Source organism: Oncorhynchus mykiss, chromosome 3 (assembly GCF_057628025.1).
Source record: "Oncorhynchus mykiss isolate SJ-2025 chromosome 3, ASM5762802v1, whole genome shotgun sequence".
In the NCBI taxonomy this organism is placed as follows: Eukaryota; Metazoa; Chordata; class Actinopteri; order Salmoniformes; family Salmonidae; genus Oncorhynchus; species Oncorhynchus mykiss.
In genome coordinates, this window is record NC_143024.1 from 14,145,493 (window position 1) to 14,173,225 (window position 27,733).

The 27,733-nt window shown below is 42.0% G+C and overlaps 1 protein-coding gene across 2 annotated transcripts; it reads right to left on the bottom strand.

Annotated features, from left to right (window-relative positions):
• Window positions 1–1,838: 1,838 nt before the first annotated feature.
• Window positions 1,839–25,339, bottom strand: c4b (complement 4B (Chido blood group)). Of its 2 annotated transcripts, NM_001124385.1 has the most exon segments (43): window positions 1,839–2,243; window positions 2,362–2,494; window positions 2,640–2,723; window positions 2,834–2,929; window positions 3,210–3,299; window positions 3,717–3,816; window positions 3,906–3,980; window positions 5,280–5,370; window positions 5,762–5,939; window positions 6,044–6,134; window positions 6,208–6,270; window positions 6,421–6,579; window positions 8,592–8,803; window positions 8,898–9,042; window positions 9,045–9,060; window positions 9,271–9,276; window positions 9,278–9,378; window positions 9,733–9,925; window positions 10,069–10,144; window positions 10,305–10,511; window positions 10,592–10,681; window positions 10,783–10,843; window positions 10,956–11,171; window positions 11,275–11,414; window positions 11,523–11,593; window positions 11,682–11,793; window positions 11,981–12,193; window positions 12,323–12,394; window positions 12,750–12,879; window positions 14,630–14,773; window positions 16,861–17,052; window positions 17,590–17,760; window positions 17,929–18,090; window positions 18,188–18,300; window positions 18,425–18,566; window positions 18,775–18,901; window positions 21,926–22,013; window positions 22,207–22,289; window positions 22,463–22,554; window positions 22,733–22,803; window positions 23,126–23,291; window positions 23,413–23,602; window positions 24,845–24,959. In NM_001124385.1, coding segments are annotated over 43 exon segments (5,172 nt in total). In that variant the 5' UTR covers window positions 24,913–24,959; the 3' UTR covers window positions 1,839–2,101.
• Between the last annotated feature and the right edge of the window lie 2,394 nt (window positions 25,340–27,733).

Here is a 27,733-nt window from a genome sequence, read left to right on the forward strand (position 1 = left end):
GTAACTACTAATAATTGGCTTTCGACTCTGTCAATCACCGTATTCTTATCGGCAGACTCAACAGCCTTGGTTTCTCTAATGACTGCCTCACCTGGTTCACTAACTACTTCTCAGATAGAGTTCAGTGTGTCAAATTGGAGGGCCTGTTGTCCAGACCTCTGGCAGGGTGGCACAGGGTTCAATTCTCGGGCCGACTAATTTCTCTGTATATATCAATGATGTCGCTCTTGCTGTGGGTGATTCTTTGATCCACCTCTACGCAGACGACACCATTCTGTATACATCTGGCCCTTCTTTGGACACTGTGTTAACAAACCTCCAAACAAGCTTCAACGCCATACAACACTCCTTCCGTGGCCTCCAACTGCTCTTAGATGCTAGTAAAACGAAATGCATGCTCTTCAACCAATCACTGCCCTCACCCACCCACCCGACTAGCATCACTGCTCTGGACGGTTCTGACTTAGAATATGTGGACAACTATAAATACCTAGGTGTCTGGTTAGACTGTAAACTCTTCTTCCAGACTCATATTAAGCATCTACCATCCAAAGTTAAATCTAGAATCGGCTTCCTTTTTCGCAACAAAGCCTCCTTCACTCATGCTGCCAAACATACCCTCGTAAAACTGACTATCCTACCGATCCTTGACTTCGGCATTTACAAAATAGCCTCCAACACTCTACTCAGCAAATTGGATGTAGTCTATCACAGTGCCATCCGTTTTGTCACCAAAGCCCCATATACTACCCACCACTGTGACCTGTGTGCTCTCGTTGGCTGGTCCTCGCTACATATTCGTTGCCAAACCCACTGGCTCCAGGTCATCTATAAGTCTTTGCAGGTAAAGTTCCGCCTTATCTCAGCTCACTGGTCACCATAGCAACACTCCCCCGTGACATGCGCTCCAGCAGGTATATTTCACTGGTCATCCCCAAAGCCAGCACCTACTTTGACGGCCTTTCCTTCCAGTTCTCTGCTGCTATTGACGGAAATGAATTGCAAAATCACTGAAGTTGGAGACTTATATCTACCTCACTAACTTTAAGCGTCAGCTGTCAGAGCAGCTTACCGATCGCTGCAGCTGTACACAGCCCATCTGTAAATAGCCCATCCAACCAACTACCTCATCCCCATATTTGTTTTTTGTTTTTCTGCTCTTTTGCACACCAATATTTATACTTGCACATCCTCATCTGCACATATATCACTCCAGTGTAAATTGCTAAATTGTAATTACTTCGCCACTTTTGGCCGATTTATTGCCTTACCTCCTTACTTAATATGCACATACTGTATACAGATTTTCTATTGTGTTATTGACTGTACGTTTGTTTATGTGTAACTCTGTGTTGTTGTTTTTGTTTCACTGCTTTGCTTTATCTTGGCCAAGTTGCAGTTGTAAATGAGAACTTGTTCTCAACTGGCCTTCCTGGTTAAATAAAGGTGTTCTCAACTGGCCTAGCTGGTTAAATAAAGGTGATCTCAACTGGCCTACCTGGTTAAATAAAGGTGATCTCAACTGGCCTAGCTGGTTAAATAAAGGTGTTCTCAACTGGCCACCTGGTTAAATAAAGGTGATCTCAACTGGCCTAGCTGGTTAAATAAAGGTGTTCTCAACTGGCCACCTGGTTAAATAAAGGTGATCTCAACTAGCCTACCCGGTTAAATAAAGGTGAAACAAAATAAATAAAAAAATATCGTCAGTGTATGTTCCTTGTATTTATTGCCATGTGCTTAAACACAATTATTAAATAAACCTGTAAACATTATGGATGTTTTATGTTTCTCATTTCCTTCATATTGTTGGTAAAGTTGGTCAAAGACTGAATTACATGTTGTGGTTAAAATGCCATTTTATTGATCTTGATAAGTATTGAAAGTGGATGTTACAAACACTAAATTACATGACTCGATAAAAACATGTAATTTTCTAGATGATGTGTTGAGTATGCATGTTAACATGTCAGTGAACCAGTTACTGGGTGCAGCCATTTAACATGCACTCAGATACAAAGTCTTTAAATTACATGACTCGATAAAAACATTTAATTTTCTAGATGATGTGTTGAGTATGCATGTTAACATGTCAGTGAACCAGTTACTGGGTGCAGCCATTCAACATGTACTCAGATACAAAGTCTTTAAATTTTTTGCATGTAGGCCTGTTCTTTGATCCTTGGCACTTTTTCTCATTGGGCACTTGTTCAATCCAGGTATTTGATTCCAAAAGGTATTGCATCCTAAAAGTCAAACAGAGAAATGGTGAGACATTTACCAGGGAAGTCCAATTCTCACAGAGTAAGACCTTAGGGGTAAAAACATCTTCAGTTGTCTTATGACATCATAGCCAGAACTTACTGGCCATTCGAGTCGGTGGTGGAGCCATCTTTGCCCATGATGAGGTATGTCTTCCCTGTCTCTAGCTGTCCTTTACACTGGAGCCTCTTGGCGAACACTCGCACTTTGCTCTCCTCCAGCTTCACATCTCCGGCTGGCAGAAAGAGGGCACAGAGTTACCATAGTTACCATGACCGTAGAAAGAAGTACATGTACTATCTATGGTTACGTCTTCATGAACATTCTAGTCACAGACAGAGATCTCAAGTCAGGATTGGAATAATGGTTTTATCACTTACTGGCTCGGAGTACCTTCGTCACGTTAGTTGTGTAGAGTTCAAAGTTACTCTTCACAGACATACTGATGACTTGGACAATGAAACCTAAAACAAACCAGATGTAAAATGAATTACTAGCTTCACCTTATTTGTCCCATACTGTAACTGTTAAATTATTGACCTGTGTCATACTCATAGCTAAATTGTCTACTGACCGTAATCCACAGTGGGGGAATAGCAAGCATGTTCAAAACGATCTTTCTTCTCTAGCTTCAGTGGTCCAAAAGTGTCCTTCTCTTTGTGGCAGGGCCCTAAAAAACCAATGGGACTTTCTTTAGTGTCATACAGACCCTAACCAATGAAACCAGAACCAATGGGACTTTCTTTAGTGTCATACAGACCCTAACCAATGAAACCAGAACCAATGGAATAGTCCCAAAATGGTCAAATCCCGCCTTTAAGGCCCTACAGGCAGGCTCAATCAAATTCTCCACACTATTAGAACCCAGGTCTGGTGCCATAACAGTGAGAGAATTCTTCAAAATGGTAACTGAGAGAATGTTGGCGATAGTGATAGAAATAATAACTTACTCTCTGAACACTGGCACACATCCCCTGAACACAATGTTGAAACCATCTTGCTTCTTTTTGGTGCAGCATAGAAAGTAGTACACTTTCTGTCTGTGATAGTGTGTGTGTGTGTGTGTGTGTGTGTGTGTGTGTGTGTGTGTGTGTGTGTGTGTGTGCGAGAGAGAAAGAGAGATAGAGGAGAAAAAGAGGGGAGGAAGGAAGGGACAGAGGGAGAGAGAGAGGGAGAGGAGGGAGAGAGGATAGAGACAGAGAGCGAGAGAGAGAGAGAGTAGGAGAGAGAGAGAGAGAGCGAGAGAGAGAGGGGAGGGAGGAAGGTGTATGTTAGCAAAGACAGACAGACCAGGAGGAAGAGAGAGAGACAGTGGCAGATGGGGAGAGATAGTCAAATTATGCATTATTTTTTAGTGATGGCTAATATATTCAGAAGACTATTTGACAGATACAAAAAAATCTATCAAGGTAACAAAAAAAAGTACAGAATAAATGTGAAAAGAAAGCCTTGTATACCTGGTTCATAGTAGTCATAGAATGTGGCCGGAGCAGGCTGCAGTAAACCTATAGTTACTGTCTGCACAGCCCTAAACGTTACACACTCCCTTTCCTCAATCTGGACAGAGACAGAAAAAACCTTTGGGATTTTCGATTTCACACTGTTCCACCGAGTTGCTTGTGTATTTGTGTCTGTGTGAGTCTCACCTCATTAAAGTACAACAGCACTTTGCCATGTGAGACCTCGTAGTGAGAGATGTATTGTTCATCAGGGTTCTTTAGCTGTGGAGAGACAACAGTTAGAGAAAGAGGAAGGGAGGAAGGAATGATCGAGGGATGAAAAGGGGGAAAGGAGAGAGGAAGGAATGATCGAGGAATGAAAAGGGGGAAGGGAGAGAGGAAGGAATGATGGAGAGATAAAAGGGGGAAGGAGGGAGGAAAGAATGATCGAGGGATGAAAAGGGGGAAAGGAGAGAGGAAGAAATGATCGAGGGATGGAAAGGGGGAAAGGAGAGAGGAAGGAATGATGGAGGGATGAAAAGGGGGAAGGAGAAAGGAAGGAATGATCGAGGGATGAAAAGGGGGAAAGGAGAGAGGAAGGAATGATGGAGGGTTGAAAAGGGGGAAGGAGGGAGGAAAGAATGATCAAGGGATGAAAAGGGGTAAGGAGAGAGGAAGAAATGATCGAGGGATGAAAAGGGGGAAAGAAGAGAGGAAGGAATGATCGAGGGATGAAAAGGGGGAAAGGAGAGAGGAAGGAATGATCGAGGGATGAAAAGGGGGAAAGGAGAGAGGAAGGAATGATCGAGGGATGAAAAGGGGGAAGGAGAGAGGAAGGAATGATGGAGGGATGAAAAGGGGGAAGGAGAAAGGAAGGAATGATCGAGGGATGAAAAGGGGGAAAGGAGAGAGGAAGGAATGATGGAGGGATGAAAAGGGGGAAGGAGGGAGGAAAGAATGATCAAGGGATGAAAAGGGGTAAGGAGAGAGGAAGAAATGATCGAGGGATGAAAAGGGGGAAAGGAGAGAGGAAGGAATGATCGAGGGATGAAAAGGGGGAAAGGAGAGAGGAAGGAATGATCGAGGGATGAAAAGGGGGAAAGGAGAGAGGAAGGAATGATCGAGGGATGAAAAGGGGGAAGGAGAGAGGAAGGAATGATCGAGGGATGAAAAGGGGGAAGGAGAGAGGAAGGAATGATGGAGGGATGAAAAGGGGGAAAGGAGAGAGGAAGGAATGATGGAGGGATGAAAAGGGGGAAGGGAGAGAGGAAGATCAGGGGATGAAAAGGGGAAGGGAGAGAGGAAGATCAGGGGATGAAAAGGGGGAAGAGAGAGAGGAAGATCAGGGGATGAAAAGGGGGAAGGGAGAGAGGAAGATCAGGGGATGAAAAGGGGGAAGGGAGAGAGGAAGATCAGGGGATGAAAAGGGGGAAGGGAGAGAGGAAGATCAGGGGATGAAAAGGGGGAAGGGAGAGAGGAAGATCAGGGGAGAGACTGACAGAACATTGGTTACTAAAGAAAAGTAAAGGGAAGGGGTTGGTAACGTGTTTATATAGACTCTATGTGATGATGAAGACTCACCTTGTCCAGGTCGTCTGTCTGTGCCTCAAAGCCACTGAGCAGTGTGATGTCGGCTATGGACATTCCTGTGAGATTCCTGGTCAGACTATGACTAAAGAATATAAGTTAGTTAGCTTACTGAAAAACCACTACCCTATCGCCTAGGCCGTCACAAAATATTCCTCCCAGTCATAAATCTTCTGTTATTTGTATATTCATGACAGAATCAGTTCCCTCTCTGTTTAACTGATCTCACACAGACCTCTCTGTTTAACTGACCTCACACAGACCTCTCTGTTTAACTGACCTCACACAGACCTCTCTGTTTAACTGACCTCACACAGACCTCTCTGTTTAACTGACCTCACACAGACCTCTCTGTTTAACTGACCTCACAGAGACCTCTCTGTTTAACTGATCTCACACAGACCTCTCTGTTTAACTGACCTCACACAGACCTCTCTGTTTAACTGACCTCACACAGACCTCTCTGTTTAACATACCTCACACAGACTTCGTATTCAACATCGTTTTCAGAATTCCGGCTTTGCTGAGTATCTCTTCTGTGTCTGCTGCGAGCGTCAAACCACTCAATCGCTGATCGGGGGACATCCTCTTCCTCCCTTTTCTCTCCGTCTCCATAGTCACCCTCATAGTCGTTGTAGTCTTCAACAATCTGGGCTGATGAAACAAAGTGTTTTCATAGTGTACTCGTGGAACTCTGTCACACACATCCTAACCTGTAGTAAAAGGAGCACTGAATCAGAGTAGTGCTGTACGCTCACCAGTGTACTCTACTCTCCCCTCTACTTTGACTGTGATTGACAGAAGGTTACAGTCGTCTGCAGTGTCCAGTAGATGGTAAGCTTTCGTAACCTGCCAGACAGATCAATATATTACCAGTTTGAATGAACATCAATAAATATATTTTGATGAGAAAGACGCTCACCTTCATCTTGGCTTTTCCCTGTCCCGTTAGGGCTACGTCAATGATAGGATTACCAATCAGTCTCTGGCCAAGTAGAGACAGAGAGAGAGAGAGTTATGTGTGTGTGTGTGTGTGTGTGTGTGTGTGTGTGTGTGTGTGTGTGTGTGTGTGTGTGTGTGTGTGTGTGTGTGTGTGTGTGTGTGTGTGTGTGTGTGTGTGTTGGAGTGGGTATACCTTCAGCTCCGTTTCTACTTTATCCCCCTTGTTGTCCAATGACAGCTTCTGAATGTCGCTCTTCCCTGGAATAGTGAACTGTACCTCCACTTCTGTGATGGGAGGTTGGGGCCTGTTCAGTGCATACTCAGAGAGAGCCTCCAAAGCCACTATAGTATCCTAAAGACATTAAGATGAATGCATAGACTGGATACAAATTGAAGGTAGACATTTAGCATGTTATTTCTACCAAATGGTGTAGAATGTAAAATGTCCATCGACTCTCAATGAGTGGGACTCTCACCCTTGGGTCACTGTATCAGTAGAATATCAGTATTGTTGGACTGAATATGAAGGTGGAAAATTAGCAAAACATGCTAACTAGGAACAAGGAAACTACATGAACTAGGAGGCAATGAAGCAGCCACATCATGTTTTGGCATTGTTTGGCTCTCCATCAATACAGTATATCTCACCTGTGAGGACTTGAAGTCTCCTCCATCAATACAGTATATCTCACCTGTGAGGACTTGAAGTCTCCTCCATCAGTAGAGTATATCTCACCTATGAGGACTTGAAGTCTCCTCCATCAATACAGTATATCTCACCTGTGAGGACTTGAAGTCTCCTCCATCAATACAGTATATCTCACCTGTGAGGACTTGAAGTATCCTCCATCAGTACAGTATATCTCACCTGTGAGGACTTGAAGTCTCCTCCATCAGTACAGTATATCTCACCTGTGAGGACTTAAAGTCTCCTCCATCAATACAGTATATCTCACCTGTGAGGACTTGAAGTCTCCTCCATCAGTACAGTATATCTCACCTGTGAGGACTTGAAGTCTCCTCCATCAGTACAGTATATCTCACCTGTGAGGACTTGAAGTCTCCTCCATCAATACAGTATATCTCACCTGTGAGGACTTGAAGTCTCCTCCATCAGTACAGTATATCTCACCTGTGAGGACTTGAAGTCTCCTCCATCAATACAGTATATCTCACCTGTGAGGACTTGAAGTCTCCTCCATCAATACAGTATATCTCACCTGTGAGGACTTGAAGTCTCCTCCATCAATACAGTATATCTCACCTGTGAGGACTTGAAGTCTCCTCCATCAGTACAGTATATCTCACCTGTGAGGACTTGAAGTCTCCTCCATCAATACAGTATATCTCACCTGTGAGGACTTGAAGTCTCCTCCATCAGTAGAGTATATCTCACCTATGAGGACTTGAAGTCTCCTCCATCAATACAGTATATCTCACCTGTGAGGACTTGAAGTCTCCTCCATCCGTACAGTATATCTCACCTGTGAGGACTTGAAGTCTCCTCCATCAGTACAGTATATCTCACCTGTGAGGACTTGAAGTCTCCTCCATCAGTACAGTATATCTCACCTGTGAGGACTTGAAGTCTCCTCCATCAATACAGTATATCTCACCTGTGAGGACTTGAAGTCTCCTCCATCAATACAGTATATCTCACCTGTGAGGACTTGAAGTCTCCTCCATCAGTACAGTATATCTCACCTGTGAGGACTTGAAGTCTCCTCCATCAGTACAGTATATCTCACCTGTGAGGACTTGAAGTCTCCTCCATCAATACAGTATATCTCACCTGTGAGGACTTGAAGTCTCCTCCATCAATACAGTATATCTCACCTGTGAGGACTTGAAGTCTCCTCCATCAATACAGTATATCTCACCTGTGAGGACTTGAAGTCTCCTCCATCAGTACAGTATATCTCACCTGTGAGGACTTGAAGTCTCCTCCATCAGTACAGTATATCTCACCTGTGAGGACTTGAAGTTTCCTCCATCAATACAGTATATCTCACCTGTGAGGACTTGAAGTCTCCTCCATCAATACAGTATATCTCACCTGTGAGGACTTGAAGTCTCCTCCATCAGTACAGTATATCTCACCCGTGAGGACTTGAAGTCTCCTCCATCAGTACAGTATATCTCACCTGTGAGGACTTGAAGTCTCCTCCATCAGTACAGTATATCTCACCTGTGAGGACTTGAAGTCTCCTCCAGCAATACAGTATATCTCACCTATGAGGACTTGAAGTCTCCTCCATCAATACAGTATATCTCACCTATGAGGACTTGAAGTCTCCTCCATCAATACAGTATATCTCACCTGTGTGGACTTGAAGTCTCCTCCATCAGTACAGTATATCTCACCTGTGTGGACTTGAAACCTCCTCCATAGTTCTCCTGTGAAGTCAGCCAGCAGGCTGCAGAGTCTGCCCACTCTGCGTCCTTATGAGCCACTGCAGTTAACAGGGCATAGGCTGTAGTCTCTACTGTTATGGCCTCTGTTGTCGGTACATAATGTTTCTTTTCCTCATTCACCATGCCAGCGTTAGCATACCACCCACGGCAATTGTCTTTCCCTGTCAAGAGCAGTCAAAGAATATCAATGTCAGCAGCAATCCCCCATCAGCCCACACCATACTGACGTATAACAGGAGTGTAATAGGACAATACCTTCAGTTGCCAGTCCTTTGAGTTTTTCCCAGGCAGGCTCAGCCTGTTTCCGGTCAGTCAGACAGACTGACAGACAGTAGGCTGTTATGGCCACAGCGTAGGGCCTCTGTAGCCCCTCAACATGTGAGAGCAGGTAGTCGGTGGCTTTGGAGATATTGGCTTTCTACACAAACACAAACACAAACACAGAGCAGCTAGCCATTCTGGTTACAAATAGGAGCATTTGATGCCTCTGTTTTTCTTCTTCTCCAGGATAGAGACGGCTGATTTAGACGGATGATTCGGTTGAAGTCGGTTAATTGGTAACACAATAAAAAAGTACACTATACTAAACACTTGTGAGTTAATAAGGAAATATGTCCACCTATCTTACCGTATCGCTACGCTCCTTGTTGTCTGTCAGGAAAGGGAGGGAGCGATTTAGAGCCACAGTTATGAAAGCAGTCATGGCGACATCTCCCTCTATCCCTCCAATGCCTCCCTAGAGAGAAAAAGAGACAACTCAACTCAACAGATAAAGAGAAAATACAGGAGGGTTGCCAGTTCGAGTCCTGCGTCTGACTGAGTTGGCAACCAGAGGGTTGCTGGAATGAAATCCTAGATGCCTTTGCCTGCTGTTGTGCTTTTAAGCAAGGCACTTAACCCCCACACAACAACAGCTCCCCAGGCGTCCAGTGTGGAAGCCTCCCACACCTCTCCAAAACCTGTCTATGTTATGTGTGTCTTTCGGAGGAGTTGGGTTAAAAGCGGAAGTCAAATTTCGGTTGGACCTTGTGTGAAACTGCCCAATGAAGTGATCTTCATGTTAAAACTAGTGTTCTGAATAATCCTTTACCTGCATTTCCCGGTGTATGACTGGGTTAGGGTCCGAGAATGATCCATCCTCCTTCTGTTTAACCAGGAGGTATCTGACTGAATCAATGATATGCTGCTCAGACACACCCTGTGCCCATCTCCCCTTCTCTCCACCGCCTGCATTCTGACGTTCTGCCACCAGAGACATCACTTTCACAACAAGGCCCGTCAGCCTAGAGAGGAAGGGTAACAAACACTGTGATAGGATCGGCCAGCTCCAGTCCTGGAGAGTTGCAGTGTTTACAGGCTTTTATTCCAGACAGACAGAAAACTACAGTACCACAAAAACAAGCAACGTAAAGAGAGATGTACTGACCAGTAACTGGTGGGATGGTGCGTCCAAGCTCCATACGATCCATCACCCTTTTTAAAAGTCAAAATTCTCATATAGCCTGACAGAGAGAGAGAGAGAGAGAGAGAGAGAGAGAGAGAGAGAGAGAGAGAGAGAGAGAGAGAGAGAGAGAGAAAGAGAGAGAGACAGAGAGAGAAATTGTATTTTGTGTTTCTTACTATAAATGAAAATAAAACATCTTCATTACAGTTCTCCCACACCTTGCTCTGTGAACTGGAGAGCTGTATCTCTGATGCCAGGGGGCAGCTCATACCAGCGCTGGCTAAGGTCCAGATAGCGGAGGGCCAGGGCTGTGGGGGCCATACGTTTCATAGTCTGCTCTGCACATCCATGAGGAGCATTGAGCAAGCTGCTAACCCCATCGGGAGAGAGCAGGGTCTTGGAAGTGGACTTGCCAAACAGCTCCCCTGGGGAATGGATGAGATTGGATATTAAACTGACAATATTGTTGTGAAGAGAAATGATTGGAGGGTAAAATGAGTCAGACCTTCCATCTTGACGAAGATATTGGTGCTGGAGCCAGGGACTGTGTTGTCTGGTAACTTTCCATCAAACGTGAAAGATTGGCGACTCTTCCCTGACAACAGAGAATGAGAGAAGCTGGTTGGTGCTTTTTATGCCATAAACTATTACGTGAATAAAATGCTGTCATCATAGATATTCTGTTAGCAATCTCACCAATATTGGCATTCAGGTCAACAAAATGAGTTTCCTCCACTCTCTTCTCTATTCCCTCCGTCTAAAATATGAGAAACTATTATATTACATAAATGCAGTAGCTTTACAGTAATGGATCTTCAGTTCAAATTTTTTGTAGTAGTAATTTTCCCCGATATTTTTTGTATACTTACTCTAACATTCAGAATCTTTTCAATAGCATCACTGCCGTCCTCATTCTCTATGTCATAAAGGCGTATTTTGATGGGTATGGGGCCGGTTTCCATGGGTACTGCAGAGAATGTGACTGCTTTGGAGGAGTGGGCCTCCACGGTGATGTTGACATAGGTTTTGATGGAACTGGAGCCTGGTGAACAGAGCTTGTCATTTCTCTCCATGTGGAGTGCAATCTGAGAAGGAGGAAGTGCTCCATCAGCTGTATGGCATTTCATATTTCTGTATATGCTTCTGAAGTGTTCAACTGTAGTACTACAGAAAGTGATTCAACTGTACCTGTGCAGCCTCGTCACAATAGTTGTAGACAACAGGAGCAATAGACATTTGCTCAAATCTTTTGACTGAGTACGGCAGCCTCAGAGAGACAAAAACCTTCTTAAACACACGGAACTCATGTGGTTCTGCCACACAGATGCCTGCAGGAGGGACACACACAGACAGGTCCATTACTCTCCAGAATGACACCACACGTTCCTTACTGTCTAGGTACAGGAATATGAACCAATAGAGGAGGAAGATGTTACCATGAGAAGCAGACAAGCTGACAGCCTGTATCTCCCAGGTGGTGATGGAATCAGGCAGAGCCACAGTATGACTAAGGGAGACAGAGAGAGAGACAAATTACAATAGTGTTTCAGACACATGGCGCCGATATACTGTGTGTCTAAATGTCCATTTCTCACCTTCCTTTGCCGTTTATATCGACCACTGCGAATGCAAAGCTTGGGGGGAAACTTCTGCGTATTTGCTGATTGGTTGTGTCAAAGAAGTCTTCGATGTCTGTGGCACTCGCAGCTGAGAGGAGAGAGTGTAGACTAAAGGTGTCACAATAATATAACCTTTTAAGATCGTATTCTCATCCAATCCTTTTAAGTTATAACAAGTCAGACATGTCTGTCTAAAGGATAGTGTCTGTTATCATTTTGTTACCATGTTATACATGTTAGAATGGTAATATCCCCAACAATCAAGTCATCCTCACTCCTGCCATGTCCTCTCTGGGCGTCGTCTCGTTTCTTCTTCTCCCTCAACTTCTCTCCCTCTATGCAGCAGTCCAGGAAGGCCTTGACACAGACACGGTCCTTATTGGCTCGTGCCACTCTCTCGGCTCTCTGCTGACACGTCCTCAGCATGGGGATCAGGGACAAGCCATGAGAACAACACTCCTGCAGCTTGGCGTCTGAGTAACTGGATTCTGGGAGTTGGAGATGGTGAGGTAGTGACAAAAGGTTTTAGTTCGTACCTGCCAGGACTGATGAACAGTCTCTCCCACCACCTCAGGCAGCAGTTAGTGACAGTCAATAGTAAAGGAACGTTGTAATACTTATGGACACCATCTGCTCCTGGAGGTCCAGGGAACGCCTCTGTCGTCTGAAGCCTGACTCACAGTTAAACCCTAAGACAAACACACATACAGTAGGGTGAAGACCATCAAATCAAAACATCAACATATTGTGGGAACATGTAGGTTTTGAGCAACTATGATGTCATTAATGCTTTGTTGAAATGTACGTCTGAGTTGGTGTTTCTTTTTCTATTTTTTTTTCCTTTATGTTGAAGGTTGGGATTTAAGTCCCAGCCAATGTCATGTCTAGTTTAGTGGATCCATGTCTGTGAAATGTTAAGTTGTCTACCTCCTAAAGGGGTTTTAACCCTATCCCAGAGAACATCATTCAGAAACTATGGACCAAAGAAGAAGTAGTGTAGACACTAGACAGATGTTTTGTTTAATCACACTACGTTCGTCATACCCTTCCTCATCCTAGATAGCACATGAGAGTTGGAGATGAATGACAAGCCAGCGTCGTTCAACACAGAGGCTGTATCTGAGCCGCCACCGTATGAGCAACCAAGGTCATAGGACTGCATGGACGAGAATACCTGTGAACAGCACACAAAATATTCACACTATTAGTCAAAAAGAGCCGTTTGGTCTTTATTGCATATAATATATTCATACCTGTACATTATAAGGAGTGCGTTTTAGAGGAAATAATGTTGAGGAGACAATATGTATAATTATTCTTTAGTAAATAGTAGCTTGTATATGTGTATATACAGTACCAGTCAAAGGTTTGGACACACCTACTCATTCAAGGGTTTTTCTTTTCTACATTTCATATTTTATATTCTTCAAAGTAGCCACCCTTTGACTTGATGACAGCTTTGCACACTCTTGGCATTCTCTCAACCAGATGCATGAGGTCACCTGGAATGTATTTAAATTAACAGGTGTGCCTTGTTAAAAGTTAATTTCTGGAATTTCTTTCCTTCTTAATGCGTTTGAGCTTGTTGTGACAAGGTAGGGGTGGTATACAGAAGATAGCCAAGACCAAGTCCATATTATGGCACTAATAGTTCAAATAAACCAAGAGAAACGACAGTCCATCATTACTTTAAGACATGAAGGTCAGTCAAAATCTCAAGAACTTTGAAAGCTTCTTCAAGTGCAGTCGCAAAAACCATCAAGTGCTATGATGAAACTGGCTCTCATGAGGACCGCCACAGGAAAGGAAGACTCTGAGTTAACTCTGCTGCAGAGGATAAGTTCATTAGAGTTAACTGCACCTCAGACTGCAGCCCAAATAAATGCTTCACAGAGTTCAAGTAACAGACTTCTAAACAGCAACTGTTCAGAGGAGATCAGGCCTTCATGGTCAAATTGCTGCAAAGAAACCATTACTAAAGGACACCAACAAGAAGAAGAGACTTGCTTGGGGAAAGAAACACGAGCAATGGACATTAGACCAGATGGAAATCTGTCTTTTGGTCTGATGAGTCCAAAGTTGAGATTTTTGGTTCCAACCGCCGTGATTTTGTGAGACGCAGAGTAGGTGAACAGATGATCTCCGCAAGTGTGGTTCCCACCGTGAAGCATGGAGGAGGTGTGATGGGGTGGGGGTGCTTTGCTAGTGACACTGTTGATGATTTATTTAAAATTCAATGCATACTTAACCAGCATGGCTACCACAGCATTCTTCAAAGATACGCCATCCCATCTGGTTTGCGCTTAGTGGGACTATCATTTGTTTTTCAACAGGACAATGGCCCAAAACACACCTCCAGGCTGTGTAAGGGCTATTTGTGATGGAGCGCATCAGATGACCTGGCCTCCACAATAACCCAACCTCAACCCAATTGAGATGGTTTGGGATGAGTTGGACAGCAGAGTGAAGGAAAAACAGCCAACAAGTGCCCAGCATATGTGGGAACTCCTTCAAGACTGTTGGAAAAGCATTCCTCATGAAGCTGGTTGAGACAATGCTAAGAGTGTGCAAAGCTGCCATAAAGGCAAAGGGTGGTTACTTTGAAGAATCTAAAATCTAAAATATATTTTGATTTGTTTAACACTTTTTTGGTTGCTATATGATTCCATATGTGTTTTTTCATAGTTTTGATGTCTTCACCTTTATTCTATAATTTGAATATAGCAACAATAAAGAACACCCTTGAATGAGTAGGTGTTCTAAAACTTCTGACTGGTACTGTATATTCAAAGAAATATATATAAGGGGATTAGAAATTATGCAGACAATTACATTGATGGAAACTACAATATTTCTGCAATATTAAAGCTGATGTGCCCCCACCCAACAAATAAAATAATAATATTAAAATAATAGTAGCTTGCCTGTTTGGGGGTGAGTTTGTTCTGGGCATTGAGAGCATAAATAGCCTTGTCCACAGCCAGCAAGGCAACTTTGGCCTTCTGACCATTTAAGTCTATCTCCAGCTTCGCCGTGTTTCCAGGTAGATATTCATCTTTTGACTTTACCTAGAGCATATAAATATACATATACCTAGAGCATATAAATATAAATATATACCTAGAGCATATAAATATACATATACCTAGAACATATAAATATACATATACCTAGAGCATGTAAATATACATATACCTAGAGCATATAAATATACATATACCTAGAGCATATAAATATACATATACCTAGAGCATATAAATATACATATACCTAGAACATATACATATACCTAGAGCATATACAGTGCCTTGCGAAAGTATTCGGCCCCCTTGAACTTTGCGACCTTTTGCCACATTTCAGGCTTCAAACATAAAGATATAAAACTGTATTTTTTGTGTGATTCAACAACAAGTGGGACACAATCATGAAGTGGAACGACATTTATTGGATATTTCAAACTTTTTTAACAAATCAAAAACTGAAAAATTGGGCGTGCAAAATTATTCAGCCCCTTCACTTTCAGTGCAGCAAACTCTCTCCAGAAGTTCAGTGAGGATCTCTGAATGATCCAATGTTGACCTAAATGACTAATGATGATAAATACAATCCACCTGTGTGTAATCAAGTCTCCGTATAAATGCACCTGCACTGTGATAGTCTCAGAGGTCCGTTAAAAGCGCAGAGAGCATCATGAAGAACAAGGAACACACCAGGCAGGTCCGAGATACTGTTGTGAAGAAGTTTAAAGCCGGATTTGGATACAACAAGATTTCCCAAGCTTTAAACATCCCAAGGAGCACTGTGCAAGCGATAATATTGAAATGGAAGGAGTATCAGACCACTGCAAATCTACCAAGACCTGGCCGTCCCTCTAAACTTTCAGCTCATACAAGGAGAAGACTGATCAGAGATGCAGCCAAGAGGCCCATGATCACTCTGGATGAACTGCAGAGATCTACAGCTGAGGTGGAAGACTCTGTCCATAGGACAACAATCAGTCGTATATTGCACAAATCTGGCCTTTATGGAAGAGTGGCAAGAAGAAAGCCATTTCTTAAAGATATCCATAAAAAAGTGTTGTTTAAAGTTTGCCACAAGCCACCTGGGAGACACACCAAGAAGAAGGTGTTCTGGTCAGATGAAACCAAAATGTAACTTTTTGGCAACAATGCAAAACGTTATGTTTGGCGTAAAAGCAACACAGCTGAACACACCATCCCCACTGTCAAACATGGTGGTGGCAGCATCATGGTTTGGGCCTGCTTTTCTTCAGCAGGGACAGGGAATATGGTTAAAATTGATGGGAAGATGGATGGAGCCAAATACAGGACCATTCTGGAAGAAAACCTGATGGAGTCTGCAAAAGACCTGAGACTGGGACGGAGATTTGTCTTCCAACAAGACAATGATCCAAAACATAAGGCAAAATCTATAATGGAATGGTTCAAAAATAAACATATCCAGGTGTTAGAATGGCCAAGTCAAAGTCCAGACCTGAATCCAATCGAGAATCTGTGGAAAGAACTGAAAACTGCTGTTCACAAATGCTCTCCATCCAACCTCACTGAGCTCGAGCTGTTTTGCAAGGAGGAATGGGAAAAAAATTCAGTCTCTCGATGTGCAAAACTGATAGAGACATACCCCAAGCGACTTACAGCTGTAATCGCATTAAAAGGTGGCCCTACAAAGTATTAACTTAAAGGGGCTGAATAATTTTGCACGTCCAATTTTTCAGTTTTTGATTTGTTAAAAAAGTTTGAAATATCCAATAAATGTCATTCCACTTCATGATTGTGTCCCACTTGTTGTTGATTCTTCACAAAAAAATACAGTTTTATATCTTTATGTTTGAAGCCCGAAATGTGGCAAAAGGTCGCAAAGTTCAAGGGGACCGAATACTTTCGCAAGGCACTATAAATATACATATACCTAGAGCATACATAGGAAAAGATTAGGATGATAACACCAAATACGTATCATTAGTAAATGACTCTGAACTGAATTGTAACTTATTAACAGTCAGCATAGATTAAACCCTTTATTTCTCTTTCTTTGTTTTGTGTTTCTAACAGGCTTTGGCCACATTGCTGTCTGATTCTCCACAACTCTCTCGGTCAATGCTGATGCTGATCTACTCCAGTCACTGTTCACTCACCTTCACTGTCCCCTCACAAGCATCGTCGACGTCTACCCACACAGAGTCAGTAATGATGTCACCTTTCTGATCATAGTAGTAGCCAATCAGACGGAAGGAGGGGGTCATATCAGGCGTGATTGGAAGCTGAACCTTTGTTAAGTCCCCTGATTTGACAGAACCCTGTTTTGTTAGCACTCCACGGCTGAAAACCTGACGATTAAAAACAGAGAAGTGATTGTTTTTCCTCTCAGTTATAGAACTTTTCCACCATGTCCTGCTCCTTGTGATTTCAATTCAATTCAATTCAAGGGGCTTTATTGGCATGGGAAACATGTTAACATTGCCAAAGCAAGTGAAGTAGATAATATACAAAAGTGAAATAAACAATAAAATGAACAGTAAACATTACACTCACAGAACTTCCAAAAGAATAAAGATATTACAATTGTCATATTATGTACATATACAGTGTTATAATGATGTACAAATGGTTAAAGTACAAAAGTGAAAATAAATAAGCATAAATATGGGTTGTATTTACAATGGTGTTTGTTCTTCACTGGTTGACCTTTACTTGTGGCAACAGGTCACAAAGTTTGCTGCTGTGATGGCACACTGTGGTATTTCACCCAGTAGATATGAGAGTTTATCAAAATCGTGTTGGTTTTCAATTTTTTTGTGGATCTGTGTAATCTGAGGGAAATATGTGTCTCTAATATGGTCATACATTGGGCATATATCTCTCACCATGTAGTAAATAAACCCATCTTCTGGTGGCCCATTGAAGACTTTGAATACAACGGAAAGGGTTTGACCCAGCGTCAGAAACGTTTGGCTCACGCTCACGCTCAGATAGGTGTTGCCAGGAGACGATGTACGATTGACGTCTTTGGTTATTTTCTGGTGATCTACAGTCACCTAATGGAAACAGAGAGGGGAAAACAAGGGATAAAAGAAGAGAGAACCAATCCAAAGTCTTTAGTTTCATATGATTCCTTCAGTGTTTAGTTCAGAAGCCTATTGCTGTATTGCTTGAAGCTACTGCTAGAAGCTACAGTTTTATTTGGACTATTTTGTTATACTTACCTCCACAGTAATGTCACGATCAAGATTGGGAAGGTTAAAATCGTGCCACACTGCGCCCTGCTGGTTAGTCTTTACAGTTTGGTCTCCATCCTGGAGTTCTGGCAGATGCATTCTCACTGGCTCTCCAACAGCTGGGGAACCATTTGGGAGACGGACCACCACCTAACAGATCACCGGACAAAACAATATACAGTTCATCATTTCACAGATAGACATTGTTCAATCTAACGTATCTCTGTCATCCAAATTGAGGCTTTACCACTACACTGAGAGGAACTCCAGGGATGTAGTGAGAGCGGGTACGGGACAGGTCTACGGTGTAACGCTGGGAAACAACAGGAAGAGACACCTCTGCTTCCTGTAGCTCACCACCTGGTGAAGGGATAAAGTCAGTACACTACCAATATCGTTTAGTTGTCTTGTACCTACTGTATGACTGTACCACATTTCAAAAGTCTATTTTTGTTCAAACTAAGAACAACAACTGATGCCTTACTGATGATGTCAGTGACAGACACGGCCATGTAAAGCTGTGCTTTGCTCTGGACCACGTCTGAGAGGGTGGTGTTGAGGTTGGATTTGAGTTGCTCTCGGAGCTTGGATTCCTGGAGAACCGCCGACCCCTCTCCATCTTTTATCTGAGAGAAAAAGGCAAGCGACAGGTTTTTGGTCAAACCATAACTCAAGCTTTGCTTAAACCAAAATGTTGTAACATTATGTAGAAATAGGTTGGCCGCCACGTCAGTTGTCCTTCAGAGCTCCCAGAGCTTTAGTCTTTGTGAGTCTTCTTCTCTGATCGAAGAGTACAGATATTTTGATTGAAATATGACACATTTATCCTCTCACCGATCCAGTCAGCTCCAATCCTCTGATGAAGACAATCTTGTCTTTTTCACCATCTGGCCCCTGTGTTTTCTCCTTCAGTCCAAACCGGCAGTGGAAAGCTCCCTTTATACTCTCACCATAGGAGTACCTGAGGGGGAAATACAGTGAGGTCAGACCAACTGACAGAGTTCTATGACATATTCATAGATTTGATAAACATTTAGAGGACTTGTACTTGGGTGAATGTCTCAATGAGAACCACATAGCCCGAACTAAAGTTACATTTGCGTGCTCAGTCCACTCCTGTACTCCCTGTTCACTCATGACTGCACGGCCAGGCACGACTCCAACACCATCATTAAGTTGGCTGATGACACAACAGCATTAGGCCTGATCACAGACAACGACGAGACAGCCTATAGGGAGGAGGTCAGAGACCTGGCCGTGTGGTGCCAGGACAACAACCTCTCCCTCAACGTCATCAAGACAAAGGAGATGATTGTGGACTACAGGAAAAGGAGGACCGAGCACGTCCCCATTCTCATCGACGGGGCTGTAGTGGAGCAGGTTGAGAGCCTCAAGTTCCTTGACGTCCACATCACCAACAATCTAACATGGTCCAAGCACACCAAGACAGTCGTGAACAGGGCACAACAAAACCTAATCACCTTCAGGAGACTGAAAAGATTTGGCATGGGTCCTCAGATCCTCTAAATGTTTTACAGCTGCACCATCGAGAGCATCCTGATGGGTTGCATCACTGCATGGTATGGCAACTGCTCGGCCTTCGACTGCAAGGCACTACAGAGGGTAGTGCGTACGGCCCAGTACATCACCGGGGCCAAGCTTCTTGCCATCCAGGACCTCTATACTAGACGGTGTCAGAGGAAGGCCCTAAAAATTGTCAAAGACTAGAGCCTCCCTAGTCATAGACTGTTCTCTCTGCTACCACACGGCAAGCGGTACCGGAGCACGAAGTCTAGGTCCAAAAGGCTTCTAAACAGCTTTTACCCCCAAGCCATAAGACTCCTGACCATTTAATCAAATGGCTACCCTGAATGGTTACCCAGAACCCCCCCCCCCCCACCCTCCTTCTACGCTGCTGCTACTCTGTTATTATCTATGCATAGTCACTTTAATAACTCTACCTACATGTACATAGTACCTCAATTACCTTGACACAGGTGCCCCCACACATTCACTCTGTACCTTTACCCCCTGTATATAGCCTCCACACTGACTCTGTACCTTTACCCCCTGTATATAGCCTCCACATTGACTCTGTACCTTTACCCCCTGTATATAGCCTCCGCACTGACTCTGTACCTTTACCCCCTGTATATAGCCTCCACATTGACTCTGTACCTTTACCCCCTGTATATAGCCTCCACATTGACTCTGTACCTTTACCCCCTGTATATAGCCTCCACATTGACTCTGTACCTTTACCCCCTGTATATAGCCTCCACATTGACTCTGTACCTTTACCCCCTGTATATAGCCTCCACATTGACTCTGTACTGGTATCCCCCTGTATATAGCCTCCACATTGACTCTGTACCTTTACCCCCTGTATATAGCCTCCACATTGACTCTGTACTGGTATCCCCCTGTATATAGCCTCCACATTGACTCTGTACCTTTACCCCCTGTATATAGCCTCCACATTGACTCTGTACCGGTACCCCCTGTATATAGCCTCCACATTGACTCTGTACCTTTACCCCCTGTATATAGCCTCCACATTGACTCTGTACCGGTACCCCCTGTATATAGCACCATATTGTTATTTACTGCTGTTCTTCAATGATTTGTTATTCTTACTTATCTCTTACTTTTTTTGTTGGTATTTTCTTAAAACTGCATTGTTGGTTAAGGGCTTGTAAGTAAGCATTTCACTGTAAGGTCTACTACACCTGATGTATTCAGCATTTCACTGTAAGGTCTACTACACCTGATGTATTCAGCATTTCACTGTAAGGTCTACTACACCTGATGTATTCAGCATTTCACTGTAAGGTCTACTACACCTGATGTATTCAGCATTTCACTGTAAGGTCTACTACACCTGTTGTATTCAGCATTTCACTGTAAGGTCTACTACACCTGATGTATTCAGCATTTCACTGTAAGGTCTACTACACCTGATGTATTCAGCATTTCACTGTAAGGTCTACTACACCTGATGTATTCAGCATTTCACTGTAAGGTCTACTACACCTGATGTATTCAGCATTTCACTGTAAGGTCTACTACACCTGATGTATTCAGCATTTCACTGTAAGGTCTACTACACCTGATGTATTCAGCATTTCACTGTAAGGTCTACTACACCTGATGTATTCAGCATTTCACTGTAAGGTCTACCTACACCTGTTGTATTCAGCATTTCACTGTGAGATCTACTACACCTGTTGTATTCAGCATTTCACTGTAAGGTCTACTACACCTGATGTAGTCAGCATTTCACTGTAAGGTCTACTACACCTGTTGTATTCAGCATTTCACTGTAAGGTCTACTACACCTGTTGTATTCAGCATTTCACTGTAAGGTCTACTACACCTGTTGTATTCAGCATTTCACTGTAAGGTCTACTACACCTGATGTATTCAGCATTTCACTGTAAGGTCTACTACACCTGTTGTATTCAGCATTTCACTGTAAGGTCTACTACACCTGTTGTATTCAGCATTTCACTGTAAGGTCTACTACACCTGATGTATTCAGCATTTCACTGTAAGGTCTACTACACCTGTTGTATTCAGCATTTCACTGTAAGGTCTACTACACCTGTTGTATTCAGCATTTCACTGTAAGGTCTACTACACCTGTTGTATTCAGCATTTCACTGTAAGGTCTACTACACCTGTTGTATTCAGCATTTCACTGTAAGGTCTACTACACCTGATGTATTCAGCATTTCACTGTAAGGTCTACTACACCTGTTGTATTCAGCATTTCACTATAAGGTCTACTACACCTGTTGTATTCAGCATTTCACTGTAAGGTCTACTACACCTGTTGTATTCAGCATTTCACTGTAAGGTCTACTACACCTGTTGTATTCGGCGCAAGTGGCAAATACAATTTGACTTGACATTTTATTTTCAGCACTTTGTAAGGAGCTAGATGTTGTAGGGGGAAACAGTTGATATCAGGATTAAATCTTACTTGGCTAAAATTGTGAAGGTGAACTGTTCAGTGTTCAATAGAAAGTAGCTTTGCTTAGGTATGACGGTCACCTCAAAGCTCGGCAGCACTGAAACAAAAAAACATGTTCAGGACAACAAAACATTTCTTATCCTTTCTCCATGTGTAAGAAAATGTATAAATAATAGCATGAATACATTTTCAGTAAAATATTTGAAGAAAGATTGGCTTTAAACTTGAAATATTCAAATGGTAAATAGAGAGTAAGTTGAGCAAAGGAGATAAAAAGAGAAAATATGAACCAAATTTCTTGACTTGAAATTCTCGAGTAACAGCATTCTTTTCATCTCCTTGGTAATGAGCCACGATCCTCCAGACACCCATTCTAAAATAAAAACACACCAGGTATGATATTAGGTTGTCTTATTATAATCTATTGTTTAAGTAAATCATGTCATCGATTGATCAAATAAGGATAGTTGCACAATATCAGTCAATTAATAGATGCTAACATTGAATAATTGTGAAATTTCCATAGCACATAATATATGACTGTACTCTGAGACATCAGGGATATTAAAAGGGATATTGGTGAATATTCCATCCGTAGCTCTCTTAAGAGTCTTCATTATCCGGTTGCCCGCAGCATTCTACCAAGGAGATACAAATCAGTTACAATACAAATCAGTTACTATTTCACAACTCTTTCAAACATCAAAACAAGCTTTTTCGCATCAGAGATCTCCACCACAATGATAAACATTTCAACACTTCATCAAATGAAATGTAACAACGGAATGTGGTCAAAAATTTCAAGTTTGTACTCACAAAAATAGAGATCTGAAAAACGTCATCATGGGGCTTCATTGAGTGGTTGAGGGTAAATATCCTGTATCTCACTGGTAAAAAAAAATAATCCTAATATAATATCTTAATTGTAAACCTTTGACCAATATTAAAGTTGTACTTGGGCATTTTGACTGGGAGGTCCTTTATCTACTTCCCCAGAGTCAGATGCCTATAGGTGTCTTAGCAGATACGCTAGTTAGCATTGGCTCGTGAAACTACCTCTAACTTGCTTCATACTGGACACAGACACATAAAAATGATACCCATCAGTTCATCTGACTCTGGGGGGGAAGTAGATAAGGGGGCCTCATTGCCAAAATCCCAAGTATCCCTTTAAGATCGGGTTCTATTTCATGTAGACTGTAGATGTACCTTGCTGTGTAGGGTTGTAGATAGGCTGGTCAGTCTGAATGAAGATGTAGCCTCTGTGTTGGGAGACTAGGACCCTCACCATCTTTCTGCCTGTCACCCCATCCATCTCAGCCACCAGCAGAAGATAGGGAATATCCCCAAAGGTGGGCAGCTTGTCCCTTTCTACCTGCAAGGTGGGAAAAACATTGAAATGAAACCAATAAGACCTAGTGTATCTCCTTTTTCTTGTTTGTGATATAGTCTGTATGGTCATTCCTTTTATCAAGGCAAGTCTCACTAAGTCATACCTCTAGTTCCACAGTTTGGATCTGTCCCTCCTCAGTACACACAGTGCTGCTCTTTTGAGACATCAGATGTGTAGTTTCCTCATGCTCCAGGTAAAGGGTAACACGTTTATTCAGGAGGGCTTTACCCAGCTGGACATAAACACGCTCCTTCACCCCCACATGGAACACATTGGGAGCTGAGATAAAGAACCTGAGCCAAGAGAAGGTAGCATTTAGAAGACTGTATCTACCACCCAATACTTTTAAAAGTCTAGAATGTAAAGTATCACTTTAAGGTCAGAGACAAAAACCTAAAGATGTTTTATTTATGTTTGTCGAACACCAGTATATCAAAAGGCTAAATGTGCAAGTCATTCAGAGGCATTGAAGTACTCAGATTAATCTGAGTTGAAACATTAGATTAGAATACAACTAATAGAAACGTCTCGCACTGTAAAACATATTGTGCTAGTTCCACTTTAAAAAATGTAGGCAACTATTTCCATCAGCTTTTTGAGGATTTCCAACATGAGGTATTTTTAGGTATAATATACTTACATTTTAGTGTTTCACAAACACTAATATATTAAGTCTAGCATAAAAATGACTAAGCGACAACTTAGTGACTAAGAGACAACTAATGACTAAGAGACAACTTCATTTGATCTACTTAATCTTTCTGTTTAGTTACTTTCATTGATCGTGTTAAACAGGGTTTGTGTTAAATATGTCTTTATGTTTTTCATCGCTTGGCATCTTTATCTCCTGAAACAGGAATTGTTGAGAGCAGAGTTTATTCCACTAGCACTAACTGGAGGTAAAGTTGTAAGCATTGTAGCATGATCTAACTAATAGTGAGAATGGGTGGTCACATCATTGAATGTCAATTTGCCCTACGGTTTGGGTATCCGTTCATCTTGATCCATTACACCTCAAAGCATATCAAACTGTTTGATACTAACGTAGAAATGGGATTTTTTGCAAACAACATTGTGTAAAAGTATCGTAAAGTTTTTTAAAAAAGAGCCACATGACAAGTTGTTGGAAGAACTTAAAATTCTTTAGTTGAAAGGAAATACTATGATAATTGAGTAAGTTAAACACAATTTTCCTTGTAGTTGTTTTTACACACAAACAGTTGTGTAGATGCTGCATTTATCTTCTGCTGAATTCATTATTTTTTGGGAATAGTATTTTTTGGTTGATTGAACAAGTAATGTAAAGTACTAATTATATTCAAGTAAAGATGACCACTTCTCTTTTTTATGTCAAAACAATGATATTTTGAAGTATAATTGACTAACCACCTGAATCCTTTTTTATAGTGTATGTGACCATGCTAAAACATAAGTACAAGTCAGTTCAAGTTAAAGCTACATGCACATACAGGACACAGGAAGGCACTGATATTGCATGGTGAAATGTTTCATGAAGATATTGTTGAAACATTTACCTGTCCTGTCCATGTACAGACTCAGCAGCCAAAATGAAGAGCACCATAAGACAGACGGGAGAGCCCATGGTTCTTGTTCACTGTCTCTCCTCCTGCCCTGTCCACAGACCCTATCTTCACAGTTTTATTCACTCAGCTTATATATATCTCTCCCTTTTCTCTCTTTCTCAATCCCCATGTCAATCTCTTATGCTCCTCCCTTCCCCTCTCCCTCTGAGACAAAAGTTATGTAATTTGTAGTCACTGCGTGATTGAGGCAGGATGCCACTTACTGTCAATCATCAATAATCAAGAAATTGGCACAACTTCATTGAAAAGACAACTGTTCTATAGTTCTCTTCAACTGGTTGGTTCAAGATGGGAAAAAAAGGATTACAACTAAAATAAGAAAGTCCTCTTTGGGATATTATTCTTCAAAATACTCTTCACAGGATTAGATCTGGTGGTACAAACAGAGCAGTTTATTTAACTGTTTGGCTTAAGCAGTCAAAACCTGGGGAACTTTGGAGAGGGATTCTTCCATTTCACAATGACAGTCTATGCTCCCATTGGTCAGTGCAATTGTGGTTTTCCCTGAGATCATGTGATTTCTTAGATTTCTGAGGCCTGTTCTAGTCAGTGCCAGCATGATACTATTCTCTGTGTTCTAGTCAGTGCCAGCATGATACTATTCTCTGTGTTCTAGTCAGTGCCAGCATGATACTATTCTCTGTGTTCTGGTCAGTGCCAGCATGATACTATTCTCTGTGTTCTAGTCAGTGCCAGCATGATACTATTCTCTGTGTTCTAGTCAGTGCCAGCATGATACTATTCTCTGTGTTCTGGTCAGTGCCAGCATGATACTATTCTCTGTGTTCTGGTCAGTGCCAGCATGATACTATTCTCTGTGTTCTAGTCAGTGCCAGCATGATACTATTCTCTGTGTTCTGGTCAGTGCCAGCATGATACTATTCTCTGTGTTCTAGTCAGTGCCAGCATGATACTATTCTCTGTGTTCTAGTCAGTGCCAGCATGATACTATTCTCTGTGTTCTGGTCAGTGCCAGCATAATACTATTCTCTGTGTTCTGGTCAGTGCCAGCATGATACTATTCTCTGTGTTCTAGTCAGTGCCAGCATGATACTATTCTCTGTGTTCTAGTCAGTGCCAGCATGATACTATTCTCTGTGTTCTAGTCAGTGCCAGCATGATACTATTCTCTGTGTTCTGGTCAGTGCCAGCATGATAATATTCTCTGTGTTCTAGTCAGTGCCAGCATGATACTATTCTCTGTGTTCTGGTCAGTGCCAGCATGATACTATTCTCTGTGTTCTGGTCAGTGCCAGCATGATAATATTCTCTGTGTTCTAGTCAGTGCCAGCATGATACTATTCTCTGTGTTCTAGTCAGTGCCAGCATGATACTGTTCGAGTCAGTGCCATTATAATAATATTCTCTGAGGCAAAGTAAAGCAGTAGAGTTGCACTTTTAGGATCAACAGTTTGGTGGGTTTTGTTTTATATTCTCTTATTCAATTCCACAATACCTTACAATTTACATGAATCAAAAGCCAATCCTGTTAATTATGTTAGTTAGGGCTATTTTGTTTGTATGGTACAGTATGTGTGTTCTTAGATTCCCTGGACCATTACATTTAAAAAAACAAGTGTGTATCTGCTCTGGTTATGGTTATGTGATTCATCCAATGACAAACTGGAAACTTTCACTTGTCTGTTGCTGTTATCACACAAATGCCAGTCGGGTGAATGCCAAACTCCGTCTGTCTAAAGTGTAAATATACCTTTACCCTATAACTGTCAATATCACAGGCCTGTAATGGCTGCAAAAACTGAGCAACATCAGTTGAGCAATGCATCTGTCTGTGCAACAAACAAAACCTGTTGACATTATCCTGTCCTAGGCCGTGGTGTATGTATATTTTTTTTACCTTTATTTAACTAGGCAAGTCAGTTAAGAACAAATTATTTTTTTCAATGACGGCCTAGGAACAGTGGGTTAACTGCCTTGTTCAGGGGCAGAACGACAGATTTTTACATTGTCAGCTCGGGGATTTGTTCTTGCAACCATTCAGTTACTAGTCCAACGCTCTGACCACTACGCTACCTGCCGCCCCATATAAAGTCACATAATAATTGAATTGGATAAAAGTGCAACCAGCATTACATATCACTCATTTCTGGCCAGACACAGATACAACTCTAACGCTAACATACTGTATATAGGAGAGTAAAAACTCTACCTCTAACATACTGTATGTAGGAGAGTAGAAACTACCACTAACATACTGTATGTAGGAGAGTAGAAACTACCACTAACATACTGTATATAGGAGAGTAGAAACTACCACTAACATACTGTATATAGGAGAGTAAAAACTCTACCTCTAACATACTGTATATAGGAGAGTAAAAACTCTACCACTAACATACTGTATATAGGAGAGTAAAAACTCTACCACTAACATACTGTATATAGGAGAGTAAAAACTCTACCACTAACATACTGTATATAGGAGAGTAAAAACTCTACCACTAACATACTGTATATAGGAGAGTAAAAACTATACCACTAACATACTGTATATAGGAGAGTAAAAACTCTACCTCTAACATACTGTATATAGGAGAGTAAAAACTATACCACTAACATACTGTATATAGGAGAGTAAAAACTCTACCTCTAACATACTGTATGTAGGAGAGTAGAAAATACCACTAACATACTGTATGTAGGAGAGTAGAAACTACCACTAACATACTGTATATAGGAGAGTAGAAACTCTACCACTAACATACTGTATATAGGAGAGTAAAAACTCTACCACTAACATACTGTATATAGGAGGTTAAAAACTCTACCACTAACATACTGTATATAGGAGAGTAAAAA